The following is a 15,985-nucleotide window of genomic DNA, read 5'->3' as shown; positions in this document are numbered from 1 at the left end:
ATGAATAGTTCCCAAGCCCACACGTGGGCATTTCAATCCTCCTTCATAGTAACCTTGCTTCATCATGATGCTGACAGATGGGAGAGGCTGAACCAAGTTTGGAGGGTTACAGGTTGCCTCAGGGATGCGGTGAATAGGGCCAGGTTACTGACTTTTCCTCCCAAGTACATTGCAATGGGGTGTCCCTGACTGTGCTGAATGACGCACATTGAGCATTTCAGACATCTCTCACTCTCTTTCTTGTAGCTCTGGACTGCAGATTTGAGTTCTTCACCCTCAAGTTCACCATCACCAACTTGATCTATACATGTGAAATGGGCCAGGTGGGCTCAAGTCAATTCTATGGCACAGAGAGTGTCCTCAAGTTCCTGGTGAGACATGACTCCTTCCGTTCCGCTTGGCCCAGCTGCTTTCCTCGTCCTTTGGTATAGAGGCTTGATCTTGAAATCCGACTGTCTCCTTTCACTTCCAGCTCAGGTGCTTGATGGCCAAAACCAGCATTGCTTCTGTTTATTGCGGCTGCAGACTAACCTCGCTCAGGTGAGATCCCTGGGAGTCACTGGCCTCATGAATCACGGTACCCAGTTGGTGCCCTTCAGAAAGGAGATTTCTCCAACCCGCTGTGTTGTGGGTCCAGGTCGATTTTCCAGTTCCTCATTGAATCGATCCACGTCTCCTTGCCACATCATCTCAGGGAGGTGAATCAGACTTGGAAAATTGGCAGTTCCCCACAAAAGTCTCCCTTTTCAGTCTCTTCTACTTCAGGGTTTACCTCAGCCTTCTCAGGGGTGCTGTTCCTACTTGCAAAATTCTTATCAGACTTATCAGTCCCATTTTGGGCTTCTGATGCCCATTTTTGTCTCCTTTCCCAGGCCTTGGAAAGAAGCAACAGGAACTGGAGTTGGTGTCACTTGTGCATGTTGGAGAGATGCAGACAGCCCCATCCTGCAGAAAGAACAACTTTATTGGGAGCTGAGAAATCACACCTGCAATATGACGAAACTGGGGTCCTACATGCTGGATGAGAGAAGTCTTTTTCTCGATGGTGAGTACAGAGCTTTGCACTTAGTAAGTCGTTGTTAAATGCTTTTTCATTCACCCATTCATTCATTCATTCATCTAGCCATGCATCCGTGTATCCATTCATTCATCTTCCCATGGCTAGTAGCCCAGGTCTGCAAATGAAGCTCTGTAATTTCGTTCCTTATTTCAAGGGATTGGTGCATGTGTTCCAATTCACACTCTCTCACTTTCGAGGGTCAGATTTCTTTCTCTTCCTTTGCCAGGTTCTAGGGAAGCTACAACCTGACCCAGACTCCTTTCATGCTTCTTCTTGGAAAGGTGTGGGTTCTCTGAGATGTATTAAGCCAGTACACAGCTAGCGACTAATCTGTCAATGAGCTCTTTGGAGGGGAGGCAATTTCTCTGCTGCCTGAAGTACAACCAATCCCTGACATGGATCTTCTTCCCTTTCAGAAGAGCACAAGCTGGGGCAGCTGGGTGGTGCAGTGCGGAGAGAAACAGTGCAGCAATCAGGACGAGCTGACTTCAAATCTCACGTCAGACACTTGACACTCACTAGCTGTGTGACCTTGGTCAAGTCACTTAACCCCAATGACCTCATCCTGGGTCATCTCCAGTCATCCTGATGAATATCTGGTCACTGGATTCAGACGGCTCTGGAGGAGAAGTGAGGCTGGTGAAAACTTTCCTCACAACGTGATTCTTTCTTTCTTTCTCTCTCCAGATGACAATTATCTGACCTTGGACTCCACCAAAAACTGTAAGTCTACAGTACATCAACATCTCCAGCCTTCTAAGGTCCCTATTGGGAAGGAAACAGCTCATTCACTCTACCCCTCAGCCCCAGCACTGTGTTCAGGCCTAGATAGAGAGGAACAGGGAAGGAAGGGTGGGTGTGTGCATAGAAATCTCTTGCTGGATCTTTCCTGTTTCTGCTTCTAGCACCATTATTCTCTTGATTCCTTAAGATTTAGTTCTGGGCCTCAGTTCACCTTGGGCTGACCAAGCTTAGGAGTGAGTTGACCACAAAACCTCACCTCAGTCATGGAGATGAATTCCTCAAGGTTCCCAGAGGCCTCTAATATCCTTCTCAAAATACTCTCATGGTGCTATGTTCTAGCGGGTTCCCCTGAGATTGCAGGATAGAATAGAGGGAGCATTCCAAAGCTGGAGTGAGGAGGTTTTGTTTCAAATCCTGATCCCAGTATGCTTTGTCACCCTTCACAAATCACTTACACTCTCTGAACCTCAGTTTCTTTAGCTGTCCAAGGAGAGTCATAGTGCTTGCTGTGGCTCCAGGTTGTGAGGAAGGGGCTTTGTCAATCTTAACTTGCCACAGAACTCTTGGTGGTGCTGCTGGTTGTCATTACTGTTCTCATTTGTCATATTCCCCAAGGCGCACCCCTTGGCTCTTCATTATTCTAAGTACGAAACTCGTTTGGAACGCTCTTTGAAAGACATCGGAGCTTTAATTTCCTCTCTGTCCTAAAGATCTGAAAAGTGTCCCTTGTTTTCCCGTGAATTCGAATTGTACAACACAAAGTTCATCTGTCCATTTTCACTTGATCACGTTAGTGCTGCCCAAAGCAGTATTTCCAGTTTGTACTCTGACTCATTTCTTCCGTATCCACTAATTGCCCTGTCATTTATTTGACTGCTGTATCCTTTACCTAGGCATCCACCTAAGAAGCCATCTCTGATTCTTCGATCTGCTTCTCCTCTACCCAATCAGTCACATGGATTCTTCTGAAAAATTTCATCTAAGATCTAGTCCTTCCCCATCGCCACTAACAACATGTAGTAGTCTGGGTTCTCAGAGTTGGACTCCTGGATTGCTGCATCAACTTGGAACATAGCTTTTCTGCCTCTAAGCTTTTCCTCCTTCCAACCCATTTAACATGTACTCCAATATTTCAATACTTACAAGTGTTTTCTTAACATTTACCACGGGTAACAAACATTATTCCAAATGATGGAAGAACAAAGAAAAAGGGAAAATAATCCCTACCCTTAACAAGCTTACAATGGGTGAGTCATCAGGAGCAACATGCTGCAGCCTAATAATCTCTGACATATATCTTTCCATTGTGGTACACCTGCAGTTGTGTCCTCCCCAAATTGTGTTGTTCCATGGCAGCGTTACTCTTGTAAAGGAATGGCCTTTTGTTCATGGACTAGATTGGCAGCATTCAAAGTATTACATAACTGCCCAGAAGCCAGCTAGCCAGCTCCTTCTTCCTATTTGCTGCAGCATACAAGCCAGTCACCATATGATATAAATAGAATCTATTTCTTGAACCGGAGCTTTTACCCCGATATGCTGCAGAATTGAACAAACCAAACACAACACCTAACCTGGGCAATGGGTCACTCAAAGGACTCAAAGCTGTCCTGATGCTCAAGATACTTTTTCGATAAGAATCTTTTGAAAAAACCCTGGCTCCCGAACCATCATCCAAGGCTGATTGTCTGCTGCTTGCTCAGTGAAATGTAGCTACTTAGTGACCATTTCTGTGCAGGATAATGGGTGTAGCTCTTTGTTAGGCTAGACCTCAGCCACCGAGCAACCTGTTAATGAGTTAATGAGTCAGATCCACAGTTATACCTAGTTGGCACAGCAAACAACTTTCAGGTCAAGTTGTTCGTTTTTGGAAATCTTTCGCTTGCTGCATAATGGCAGTTCCTCCACTACCACCTGATATTTGAATGATTTTCCCAGTAAGTTTCATTCAGCTCCTATCTTACCATAGCTGTATGGCCATTTATACTTCTGGGATTGACTTTGAAAGATTGGAAGACACAAGGAGGAGCTGGGCACATTTTGCCAGCTCTCCTACAGTTTCAGTCAAATTGCTGCTCTTCCTACATCACAATGTCTCATGCTCACCATATCCAGCTGAAGCCTTTTGCACTGGCTTTGCAGAATTTTCTTTGTCAGGCCCATCTATGTATCTAATGTAGTCAACGCCACTTTCCCAAAGTCAGACTTATCTCCCCTAATTGCTTTTTGTAGACTTGAGTCAGTCTATTCCCCTACCTTGGCTGTGGCTTTCTTTTCCTCAAATTAAGCGGTTGGAGTAGATAAGCAAGGAAATGCGGTTCCTTCCAGCGCTTATAGGTTATGAATCTTTATTGCCCTCTGAATAGTTCATGCTTGGTTCTGAGCTTGGAGGGTGTAAGAAGTTCTGTTAGGAGTGCTACGACCACATCATATCCAAACTTTGAATTTACTTCTGCGTACATCCTAGGCCACATTACGATGTCAACGATGCATATTGTATCCTTTCTACGTATTAGTTTTAGGTCTATGCCTGAGGATCAGAGGGGCCAAGTGACTTGCCAATGTTCACCAAGCTAATAAGTTTTGGAGGTAAAACCAGGTCTTCCTGACTTCAAAGCCAGTCACTGAGCCAGTACGACTACTCCTTTACTCCACGCACTCTTAAGAGGCACGAGACAAATATGCCTCCAGTTGAAAACCTGGGCTTCTCTCTCCCTCCCTCTTATAGCCATGGAACCCAGCCTGAAGTGTTTCACCCTGAAGCTGACCATCACCAGCCTCCGGTATTTGGCAGACATGAGCTGTCCGAACTCAATCCAATTCAATATCGTAGACACCATGATGCAGCATCTGGTGAGACTGCCTGCTTCCAGCCACCCTGCCGAGCTGCCCTAATATCTTGAACATCCACCTGACATACTCACCATTTGTTTCTCTTTGTTTCTTTTTTGACCAGATTGGCCACTCATTCAAAAACACCACCTTTGGTTCCCTGTACTCTGCATGCAAAGTGACTGAACTCAGGTAAGGCTGCCAAGCTGGGGACTTGCAAGAGAGTCTCCTGGGAGAGAGCTCTACGTTTGAAGCACAGACTTCAAAGCTTCACTGTACATTGACTCACACATTCTGTTTCCTCTAGTTTCATGCTAGCCCTGTCAAAAGGAATCTCTTCTCCTTTCTCTCCCCGTCCTTTAGAAGACATATATTTTAGGATTTCTATCTAGAGCCAGTTCTACACCTCACATGCATCAATCCATTCAGCGAAATGCATGTAGTATCAGCGAGATTCTGTGAACAGTGGCAGGCACTGGGGTCAGAAAAGCAAAACAAAAACAAATGTCTTCCTCTCCCCCAATAAAACCACCAAACAATCTTTTTCCTCAACGAGCTTACATTCATTTGGGGGAGTCACTATAATCTGATCACAATTTTGGCTATGCCTGGAGTTCTTTCTTGCTTCTATTACCCCCAATTCCATTGGATTCAGAAGACCTGAATTCAAATTCCAGCTTTAATGCCAGTGTCTTTGAACATGGATGAGTAACGTGACTTACCTTTTCTGAATTTCTCCATCTGTAGAACACAGAAGAGAGTACTCATACCATATTCTTGATAAAGTTGCTTGAAGGGAGCGCTTTGCAATGTCACTACAGAAATGACAATTATCATTACTGTTTTCCTCATTGAAAAATAATCATAAAAAATTGTGTCCCTACCACTCTTTCTCAGTTTATCCAGAGTATCTGTTTTCCTAGGCCTGTGAAGAAAGGATCACAGACAGCTGTAGATGCCATCTGCACGTGTCTCCCATTTGCCAGCAGCACTCATCTAGATGCCAAGCAGATTTTCCACGAGCTGAGCAACCAAACTCGTGGTATCCGGCTACTGGGCCACTACTCCCTCGACAAAGATAGTCTCTACATCAATGGTAAGCAGTCTCATGGAAGGAAGTCTTAACATCTATCTCTGCCTCTGTCTCTTCTCTTCCTCCTCTCTTTTAATCTGAACGTTCGCCTTTCCTTCTGACGCTTCTGCTATGAACAAGGTTCTAATCTCATGCAGCAATTCAGAAGAGAGAAAGACAGACTCTAGAGACCTTACCTGTTCCTCTACGGAGACCTTTCCTCTGAGTTTGTGAGTTTCTTGACATCTGACGGAAACTATACAGAGCATTCCTTGGTCCTGTCTTCTTCAACCTTTTTCTCAATGGCTTAGAGAGATACGTAGATGGAAACCAATTATTGATACCGTGAGACTAGGCGAGAAAGGGTCATTGATGTGTTGCGTAGAACCAGAATCCAGAAAGCTGAGACAATGTGACAAATTTGACCAGGTAACTTTTAATAGAAATAACTGCAAAATTCTACGTGAGGATAGAACAGGGAAAACATTATGTCCTTTAACAATTTCTGGGAAGATGCTGCTGGAGCTCTTGTTGAGCTACAGTCAGCAGTTTAATGTGCCAACAAGAAACTCTCTGGCCCTGTGAGTCTATGTGGAAAGAATTCTAGTGTCTTGGACTAATTTGTTTGTAGTCCTAGTTTTTGGGTTTGTTAATTGAATATTTTATTTTCTTCACCTACTCCATGTAAAGAAGCATGTTTCCCATTTGTTTTGGTTTTTGTTTTTTACAAAAGTTCCAGATTTTCTCTCACTCTCTTCCCCCTATTCTCATTGGGAAGGCAAGCAATATTGATATAGCTTTATCGAAATCTTCCATGCCCCAGAAGAAAACAGAGAGGAAGGGAAGAAGAGATGGAAGGGTATGAGAGAAGGGAGGGCAGATTGTGGGAAGGGGCAATCAGAAAGCACGCTGTCTTTGGGTGTTCAGAAGGGAGGGATGGGGGGAATAATTGGAATTCAAAATGTTGTGGAAGTCAATGTTAAGAAGCAAAAGTAAAGTGATTAATTATTGGAAAAAAATAATAACTAGTGGAAGAAGGAAATGGATAAGCAATCCATTTTGTTTGCCAAGAAAACATCCGGATGGGATGATGAAGAGTCTCACAAAATTGAAAACTGACTGAACAGTAATTGTTATCATTGTGCCTCTGACAGCAATGTGAGGTGACTAGAGAAAGATGGTTAGCATTGTATTTTTTTGGAATTTTCCCACAGCACCAACTAGCTCAATAAAGGCATGTTGAATTCATTTGAACAGTGGCAGAAAGGATTCAAAATTAGGATTATTCTTTGAAGTTTTTGAGAAGAGAGAACCTTCTCTCTCCAAGAAAAAAAGAGAAGACATTGTTCAGATCTTACCCTTGGACACTTACTAGCTGGGTGACCTTGAAGAAATCCTTGTCATAATGAAAATGACCTTCTAATAATGATAATAACAATAGCATTTCTATAACACTGACAATGTTGGGTCATTTGGTCCTCTCAATAGTCCTGTGAGGTAGGTTCTACCATAGTTCTAATTTTCCATATGAGGAAACTGAGACTGAATGAGGTTAAACCAAAGAAGCAAGGGCCTGAGGGAGGAATCCGACTCAGTGTCCCTGACACCAAGTCCATCAACAATCCAATCCTTTAGCATCTCAGAGCTTCAGTTTCTTCATCTGGAGAAGGAAGGGTGTGCATTGGAAAGCCTATGACGACCCTTTCTATTCTTTATGTGTGATCCTAAGCTTTCCATCAAGCCAGGAGTGGAAGGAGAGGAGCTACCATTTCCACTTTCCTATACACCAAAGGAGAAAGAATGCCTTATTTCAGGCACTTACTTATGCTTTGTCTTATTCTCATTCCTCACAAGCTGCAAGCTTCCCATTCCTATCTCGTCCTGGTGTGATAGGGGTCTCCTCCAAGAAGCAGCTTTTTCTCATAAGTGATCAGGTGCAGCAGAGCTGATCCACTTTACCTGTGTTATTCAGTATGAGAATTCCTTTCTGTTCTTTTCTGCCATGATGTATTCATGACCCTCATTGTCAACCTTTTTGTTTCCAGGTTATAATGAACCTGGTCCAGATCTACCCAGTGTTGGTAAGTATGTGGGCACTCTCATCTCATAATCTTGAGCCATCTGGGAGCACTGAACCTTACTCCTTTCTTGACCCCTAAAGTTGGAGGCCAGTGCCTTTGCCATGCCCAAGTCCCTGACCCTGGAGGCCATTTTCAGGTGATATGAGAAAGGAATCCAAGATATAGAGTTAGCATGTTTCCGTAAATCATGGGAAACAAAGACCTCCTGTCACTGGAGGTCTTCAAATGTCAGCTAAAGGGCAAGTTCTCAGGGATACTGGAGTGTGCATGTGTTCTTCAATTAGATTTCCTCTCAGCATGATTTTAGTTCTGATATAATAGGATTTGGTGAAACTGTGAAGAAAAGACTGAAATGTAGGGAAAAGGCACTCAAGATCCTTTGAGTCTCCCTTGCCATGCAAAAATGGCTTCCTGTTTCATCACTCGCCCTTCCTTGGCTCGAAACTGGGTGGAGATGACTTGTTAAGCTGTCTTCACCATCAGTCAATGATGCACCAAACATTGCTTAACTTCCATCTATGTATCAATCTCTGAACTCGGTGCTCAGAGTAGAGGGTGAAAAAATGTGGGAATCTTTGTTCGGAAGGGGGTTTACATTCTGTTGTGGGGGAATCCAGAGCCTCTGTCTGAGATAGCATGGTGAAAACTTAGCAAAGCATCCCCACGAGATGGTCAAGGGGATTAACAGTGGACCTCACCTCTTTTAGAGAGATATTCTAAAGGAGAACTCATAATGGTATTTAGGAAGTATTCCGAAGTGTCACTGGAGCTCATAGTGTCACCAGCTCGGCACCTTAGCCATGGCCTTCTGAAAGATTACTTCTGTAATAGCCCAGGCAGCACAGGCAACTAGAAATACCCATCCACCTTCAATCATGTAGTGATTTGTCAAACACTTATTTGACATCTCCTACAGGGGGAACCCGGAATTAATAACCCCATGACAATTGAGTTGATCTGAAAGAGTTTTAAGACACAATAGTTTCTGTCACGTTTCAGTGTCAGTATTTCTTTCTTTTTTGACACCTTTTGGCGTCAAACCCCATTCTGTCATCATTTGTGACTCTCCAGGCATCTTTAGGGCCTGCAGCCCGCGCAGGTAGAAAATCAGCAAGATTAGGATGCTAGGTGATGTCCACTGGGTCCCCCATGGAAGCTGCTTAAAGAATGTGATTAGGAAAATGAAAATGGCCACGATCCTTAAAAATCACCTCCTTCCAAATGAGCGAATCAGAATCTGAGACTTGGTGCATCATCTTGGGTGGGGGACAGTGACCTTGGTATGTTGGATATTGCAAGGCTCTCCCCTCATTAATCCTCACATACACCGAAGAAAGAAGGATATGAATTTCTGGCAGTTGATTTAACAGCTTCTCAAGAAATACTCCCATAGTTCTAGGAAATGAGTCCATGTTTCCCATTCAAAACCTAAAAGAAGTGAAGACCTGGACCATTCTAAACAAGAAGCGCACAGCTTGACAAGTTTGTCAGGAGAAGCCCATTTTTCAAATATCTGTTTCCACTGCTTTAACTCCTCCCCAAAGCATTCTGTGACTACATCCAGGTGTTCACTTTTCTCCCACATCCACTATGAAATTGTCCACAGTGTCTTTATCAGTGATTTCCACTCTTCATGATTTTTCCTCAGTTCCTGTGAGAACCAGTTACCCTGCAGACACCTCTCTGACTCCATCACAATCCTCCACTTCCTCAGGTAAAAAGAATGCGGCTGATAGGCATTCCCAGGAGTATCATTGTGTGCATAACTAGAAAAGGGGAAGAACAACTGTGGGGACATAGGCAAGGAAAAGAGAGGAAGTGGTTAGGGATTCCTTGATGTGAATGTCAGTGGGCCATGGAGTATGAGATTGCCCTCCAGGAAAGCGTAAGACAGTACAAGACATGCCCAGGATTCAGGGCTGGATCTTTTGTTTCCTTCCTCTGTAACAGCCGGTGACAACATGACATTTTTACCCATCCGCTTTACCATCACGAACTTACGCTACATGGAAGGCATGGATGACCATAGCTCTGGCATTTTCAATAACATCCAGAGAATGCTTCGTCGCGTGGTGAGATTTCACAGGCCCTGTCCAGACCCATTCCTGCATAGCAAGCTTCTCCACCGTGGGGGCTGAAAATCTGGTTATTCATTCCCCTTCTTATTTCCTTCACAGTTCAAACCCTTGTTCGGGGAAAGCAGCATTGCTTCCTCCTATGATGGATGCCAAGTGGTGGCCCTGAGGTGAGACCTGAGAAGAAGTTGTCAGGCCCACACATCATCTCCCATGATGCCCCCAGTTTCATGGCTAACGTGCAGGGTGGGTGGACAACAGAAGCACTGTCTCCATGGACGGTCCATTTCCTCCTTTTTCAAATCTGAGCAGGATTTCCTACCCATTCTCTTCCTTCCAGAGTCCTTAGGAAAGTGATTCCCCTTGTGTGTCGTGATTGGGAATAAATGCTGGCTTGTGGAAATACATTTCTCAAGTGGGAGTTGTGTGGCTGCACAGGCAAACTCCCCACACAAGGAATGGGCATGTTTCCACCATCAAGGATTCCGTATCAGCCTTTGTGATGGCAGGAAATCTCAGCTGAACTGTCCCCACTGTCTCCTAGAAGTAATTTTCTCAGCATCGAAACTCAGGAACCTCAGCATTTGTTTCCTTCCACAGATCTCTCAAGGGTGGCTCAAAAACTGGAGTGGAAGTTGTGTGCAACTTTCGAGGGGGGCCGACCAATCCCTCCTTAGACAAATACAAGGCATATTGGGAGCTGAGCAAACAGACTGAGGGTATCAGCAGACTGGGCCCCTACATTGTGGAAAAGGAAAGTTTCTACCTTGATGGTGAGATTCCTCACTGGCACAACCATTGATCTCTTTCCCTCCAGCATAAGCTTTGTAATGAGACCATAGTCCCAACATTCCTATCTTTTCCCTTGATTCCCCACTTAGATTCAGGCCATCTCTCCCACCCCAGCCCCACCCCAGCAGCTCATGTTCTCACTCTTCCCTTGTTCATCCACTTGCACTCAATCAGCCGTACCCATGTCTATTTCCTGGTTACCTTAAGCCATTCTTTCTCTTTGTCTGACTTTTTTCATTTGCTGCCCACTCTTGAACTCTGCTTTTGATCCTGTTATATGTAATGTTTTTAGCCATCAATCGTGTAGAATCGTAGATGGCAGAAAATAGACAAAGGACAGACAAGTAGAAGTGTTGGGTGGTCAATAATAGAAGGCAGAAAATAAACTCCACAAAAATTAGAAAGGTGCATCACATCTAAGAACCTGACATTTAACCAACGTAAGGCCAAAATATGGATGCAGAGTTACCCAGTAATCTGGCTGACCAGAGGGTGATGGGGACATGAGCAGAAAGGATTCATGTTGCGAAGACACCAATTAGATTTCATGAAGGTAAATCTAGAGACTGTAAAGAGGAAGATGCTAGTTCCCTTATCATCTGGCCTTATCAGCCCTTGATGATAGTAATCTGTTGTGATCTGAGGATCCAGCCTTCAGAAAGAACATATATAGACAGAAAATGGCCATGATGGGAAATTGAAATGATGTGATAAGAAGATTGCTTCAAGGAACTTGAGGTATTTAGTCAGATGAAAGAGGTATAAAGATTGTCTTCAAACATTCCAGTACCTCTCATGGGGCATATTATATAAGATGCTTCTACTTGGCCTCAGCAGAATGTTAAGGAAGGCGTGAAAATTCCTGCGTCAAAATACTCATGTGAGTATTGATACTCACATGAAAGCAAATTGTTCTCATTGATTAATGCAGTGGACACCCATTCACAGAAGGTTTCCATGCTTAGGCTAAATCACATTTTGCTGGGAGTGGAACGGAATGAGTACATCTACAGGAAGCTTGGACCACAAGGAATGAAAAAGCTTTTGAAGTGGTACCTTTTGTCTATAAGCGTTCTTCCATGCTCTTAGAGATGAACGGGTTAGACAGTAGGGGGCTTGAATTCCTACCGAGTTTCTGCAAGCCAGGAAAAGGCAAAAATGAAAGGGATCAGGGCTCTTGGATCCATCTAAATCTCAGAAGATTGAAGGGTCCTTCTTACTTCTATCCTCATGTAAGAACTTCATGGAACAGATTACGGAAGGGCCCTGAAGAATTGCACTCTCCTCCCTTAAGGATATAACAGGAGAACTCAGACTCTGCCGTTCACGTCATGGCTAAGGTTCAGGGTGCACAAACAGGAAAGGCCATTCCCCATATCCAGCGTCCATGTCCTCCATTTACAAATCTGAAGATGTTTTCATTCCCAGTCTCTTTCTTCATGTCCTCAGGAATGCCATTCCTCTTCTCTTTCATGATTTGGCACAAATGAAATGTTGACAGCTCTTGCTCTCATCTTTGGGTCTCTCCCATTTCCTCTTCCTTCGTTTCTGATCTTCCCTTCATTATATCTTATTTTGCTTTACAGGTTGTAATGAACACCATCCCTTACAGCTCTTCACCAGTAAGTGTCTTGATATCCAAATCAACTTGCAGTCTTCTGTTCCTTCCACTGAAGTTAACTCTGTAGGCTTTACCAAGAAATTCTCCACACCATAGTAAATTTCCCAGCAATAGAAATCATTGTGAACACTCAAGATGTTAAGAATGCATTAGAAGAGGGTTAGATGGTCTCTGAGGGCTTTCCCTGAAGAAAATGTCCCAGGTTGTATAGAAATGGGCTCTCCATCCTTCTGGACCTTTGTGATCCAGAGACACTCTTTCATTTTCTGGGATTCTAGGTCTCTCTCTGAGGTTGCATGGTGATACCTTAGCAAGGCATGCGCATGGAATGGTCAGGGGAATTAGCAGGGTAAATCAACTCTTTCAGAGAGATTTTCTGAGGGAAAGTCATGATGGTGTCCATTGTACCACTGAATACCTCTTTTTCTTGGAGTGTCATCAGCAGGACCCATTAGACATGTCCTTATAAAAGGCTCCTCCTGTGTGGCCCCAGGCAGCTAAGTCAACCTGAAGTGCCTGTCCAGATTCACTCATTTATTGATACTTTCTTCATTCCTTCATTTTTCAAACACTTATTATGTATCCCCTACATGTGCAACTCTGAGTTAATAACCATATACCAATTGGAATGATCACAAAGAGTTATAGGACACAGTGGTGTTGGGCAGTATGCAATGTCAGTACTACTTCTTCATTTTTACAGCAGTTCCTGATCCCAATGCATCATCAGTCCCAACTTTCAAGGAACCCTCAGGTCCTCCATCCTCCAGAGGTAGAAAATCAGCAACATTAGGCGACTATCCATTAGATCCCACATGGAAGCTATGTAGAGAATATGATTGTGATAAGAAAGTTAAGAACCTTGCGTTAAATATGAAGAATCACCTCATTCTAAGAAAACCCTTCCAAACAAAGATAAAGCAGTACCTGAAACACAGGGTATAACATCTTGTGTGAGGGAGGGTGACCCTCAAAGACCTCCTCCCAAACGCATGTGCACATATACCCACACAGAAGACAGGACATAAATTTCCTGCTGTGGAGTGAATGACTAAGTACATATACATATATATACATATATATACATATATGTATATGTATATATATACACACACACACATGTGTATATCATTTACATCGTTATATATATAACATACATATATATTTATAGATAAAGATAGATATATTTATATATATTTATATCTATATCTATGTATATATCTATATATATGTATATATACATGTGATTTGTTTCCACATGGGCATCCATGTATCTAAGCAATTAGCTACCATTCATGAATCAGTCAATATGTCACTCTGTCCTCCTTGGAATGTTTTGACAGCTTGATGCACTGCCACAAATTCAGCATATTGACCCCTTCCACTTATGCAAGGACTTTCCAATATCCACCTAGTACTTGGCTTAGAGGCTACCGCTTTCCAGTGTATTCTGAGGCCCTAATATTCTGTTGCACCATCAGTAAACTCTTCCTTTCCCTTTTCTTCAGTTAATCCTTCTAATCCCTCATTCCATTTTGCCAAGGGTTATACCAACTTTTGCTATGGTTCGGAGGGTATATCATTTCCCTTAGTGGGTATGTTTGCTATTCATTCATAGAGGGTTGATTTAAATGTATTTTGAACATAGCATTTCCAATGACTTGTCCAATTCTTTGAGAAGCTGGTGTAATCATTACCCAGGTCTTGAATCCATTTGCCAGCATTAATGTTACCCCATGAGTCAAAGTCAGTTGTCCAGTCTCTACCAAAGCCCAACAGGCAGCTAACCACTGCTTTTCAAAAGGGGTGTATTGAATGCCAGAAGAAAGGAGTTTCCTAGACAAAAATCCAAAGGGCACATTTCAGACAGGTTGAATATGCCATAAATCAAGGCTCAATTGGATCGTGGTCTATGCTTCCACAAAAGCGTTACTTTGTTCAAGTGACCAAGCGCCAATTCAGTGTTTTTTATTGTAATCTTCTATAAGGGTTCAAATTTTGTTCTTGATGTGGTACATGATGTCCCCAATATCCAAATAATCCTTGAAACTTTTGGGCCTCTATCTTATTGGTGCAGATGGAAAAATTCTGAATCTCTTGTCAGGTTTGTGGGAGGTGTCAACCCCCTTTTCCTTTATGTACCCCTCAAATTTTCCAAGTTCAGTTAGCTCTTGAAACTTTGCACGGTTAATTTCCAAATTTTATCCCCTGGAATCCTGTCCATGGTGCCAAATGAATCGCTAAGGCAGTGTTTACGGTACTGGGGGTAACTGTGAATATACTGGCATAGTTGTCAATTGCAAAGTGTAACAGATGCTCCATAGAGAAGGTAGAAAAAAAACATTGATTGGGACCTCAGAAAGCCACGTTCCCAAACCACCAAGCAACACCATGTATAGTAACAAAGAAGTCAATACACATGATGGCAAAGAATTTTTCGTTTAAATTACGATTATTCAGGTACAGAGGGCAAGCTTAGTATGCATTTCCTCAGGAGTGTCTTACTGTATTTTCCTAGCAGATGAGAGGCATAGGCAAGGGAGGTTGAGGAAATGGTAGGGGTACCTTGAAATGGATGTTATTGAGGCCAGGGATTACCAGTTTTCCTTCCATGACAAGAGAAGAATAGATTTGTCAGTACATCTATTTGTTCGATGTGCCCAGAGTTCAGACATGGATATTTTTTCCTCTTCTACAATAGCTGGTGTAAACAGCCTGCAGCCTTTACCATTCAACTTCATCAGGACCAGCTTGTCCTACCAAGACCACATGGATCACCCTGGTTCTGCCTATTTGTGTTCCATCAAAAGGACCTTGCAGCAGCTGGTGAGATTTCTCAGTCCCTACCCTGACCTTGGCATGCTCTAATGGACAAAAGCATTGGTTCTGGAGAGATAGGACACTGGGTTCAAATACGTTGTCTGGTGCTTCTTGCCTGTGTTACCTTGGGCTAATTATCTAATCTCCCTGAGCCTCAGGTTTCCTCATCTGTGAAATTAGGATAGCAAAGTCAGAATAAACGAATGAATGAATGAGTCTTTCATAATCAAGTGCATACTGTGTGCTGGACAGTTTGCTAAGTACTGGGAATACAGATACAAGTGAAGAAGACCATCCAAGCCTTCAAGGAGCTTGAATTCTAAGGGGCCCGGAAGGGGTTGAAGACAGCACATTAAGGCAATGTGGAAAATCAGCAGATTATACATTCCAGATTGCATTGTGTCACAGTGTTTGAGAAATGTCCTAAGGCTCTGGTTCCGGGGATGATAAGGTGAAAGCTTATATTTTGGTGGCGATGATTGTGTTGGGGAGAGGTATGATAGAACGAGTCAGGAGCAGAGTGTAAGCAGTTTAGTATGTAGGCAAGTCAGAAGACAGCTTCTAAGGTGTTTGGGAGCTCCAGATTTATGATGTCAAGCCCCCTCCTCCTCCTCAATAGTCTACTCCATTCTTTGGGCGTCATCTTTACAAGGCCCATTTGTTCACTCACATTTTCCTTTCCTTGCAGCTGAATCCCTTCTCCTCGGGAAGCACACTAACTTCACTGAGGTGAGACCTGGGAAGCTAAGACTTGGAGGTCTAGGTTTCTGTCCTGGGGCTACACTCACATAAGTAGGGCTCACGGTAGACAATATACATATAAAGTCTCCACAAAGTGACCTTTTCCTGCATTTCCCCATTCCTCAGTTGTTTCATGCCTCTCTGTCT

The 15,985-nt window shown here is 43.3% G+C and overlaps 1 protein-coding gene across 5 annotated transcripts; it reads left to right on the top strand.

The window, feature by feature from the left end:
- The first annotated feature begins 2 nt into the window (after nt 1-2).
- On the top strand, nt 3-13,332 carry LOC140521009 (mucin-16-like). Of its 5 annotated transcripts, none has more exons than XM_072635564.1 (14): nt 3-371; nt 473-540; nt 873-1,045; nt 1,748-1,783; nt 4,533-4,657; nt 4,761-4,828; nt 5,560-5,732; nt 7,754-7,789; nt 9,438-9,503; nt 9,740-9,861; nt 9,967-10,034; nt 10,465-10,637; nt 12,243-12,278; nt 12,984-13,330. In XM_072635564.1, exons 1-14 carry the CDS (start codon nt 315-317, stop codon nt 13,220-13,222), a joined length of 1,440 nt encoding a protein of 479 aa, XP_072491665.1. In that variant the 5' UTR covers nt 3-314; the 3' UTR covers nt 13,223-13,330. The 5 variants fall into 5 exon arrangements, with proteins under 5 accessions (XP_072491665.1, XP_072491655.1, XP_072491671.1 ...); XM_072635554.1 differs by having other exon boundaries at nt 12,981-13,330; XM_072635570.1 differs by lacking the exons at nt 3-371; nt 473-540 and having other exon boundaries at nt 912-1,045; nt 1,477-1,783; nt 12,981-13,332.
- The last annotated feature ends 2,653 nt before the right edge of the window (nt 13,333-15,985 follow it).

Source organism: Notamacropus eugenii, chromosome 1 (assembly GCF_028372415.1).
Source record: "Notamacropus eugenii isolate mMacEug1 chromosome 1, mMacEug1.pri_v2, whole genome shotgun sequence".
Lineage (NCBI taxonomy): Eukaryota > Metazoa > Chordata > Mammalia > Diprotodontia > Macropodidae > Notamacropus > Notamacropus eugenii.
The sequence above is the reverse complement of the archived record's forward strand: the minus strand, read 5'-3'. Positions and strand labels throughout refer to the sequence as shown.

Coding starts and splice junctions, on each gene's coding strand:
- LOC140521009 (XM_072635554.1), top strand. CDS start 315: ATGGGCCAGGTGGGCTCAAGTCAATTCTATGGCACAGAGAGTGTCCTC. Junction 7,790..9,437: donor TCCAGATCTACCCAGTGTTG/GTAAGTATGTGG, acceptor ATTTTTCCTCAG/TTCCTGTGAGAACCAGTTAC. Junction 9,862..9,966: donor AGAGAATGCTTCGTCGCGTG/GTGAGATTTCAC, acceptor TTTCCTTCACAG/TTCAAACCCTTGTTCGGGGA.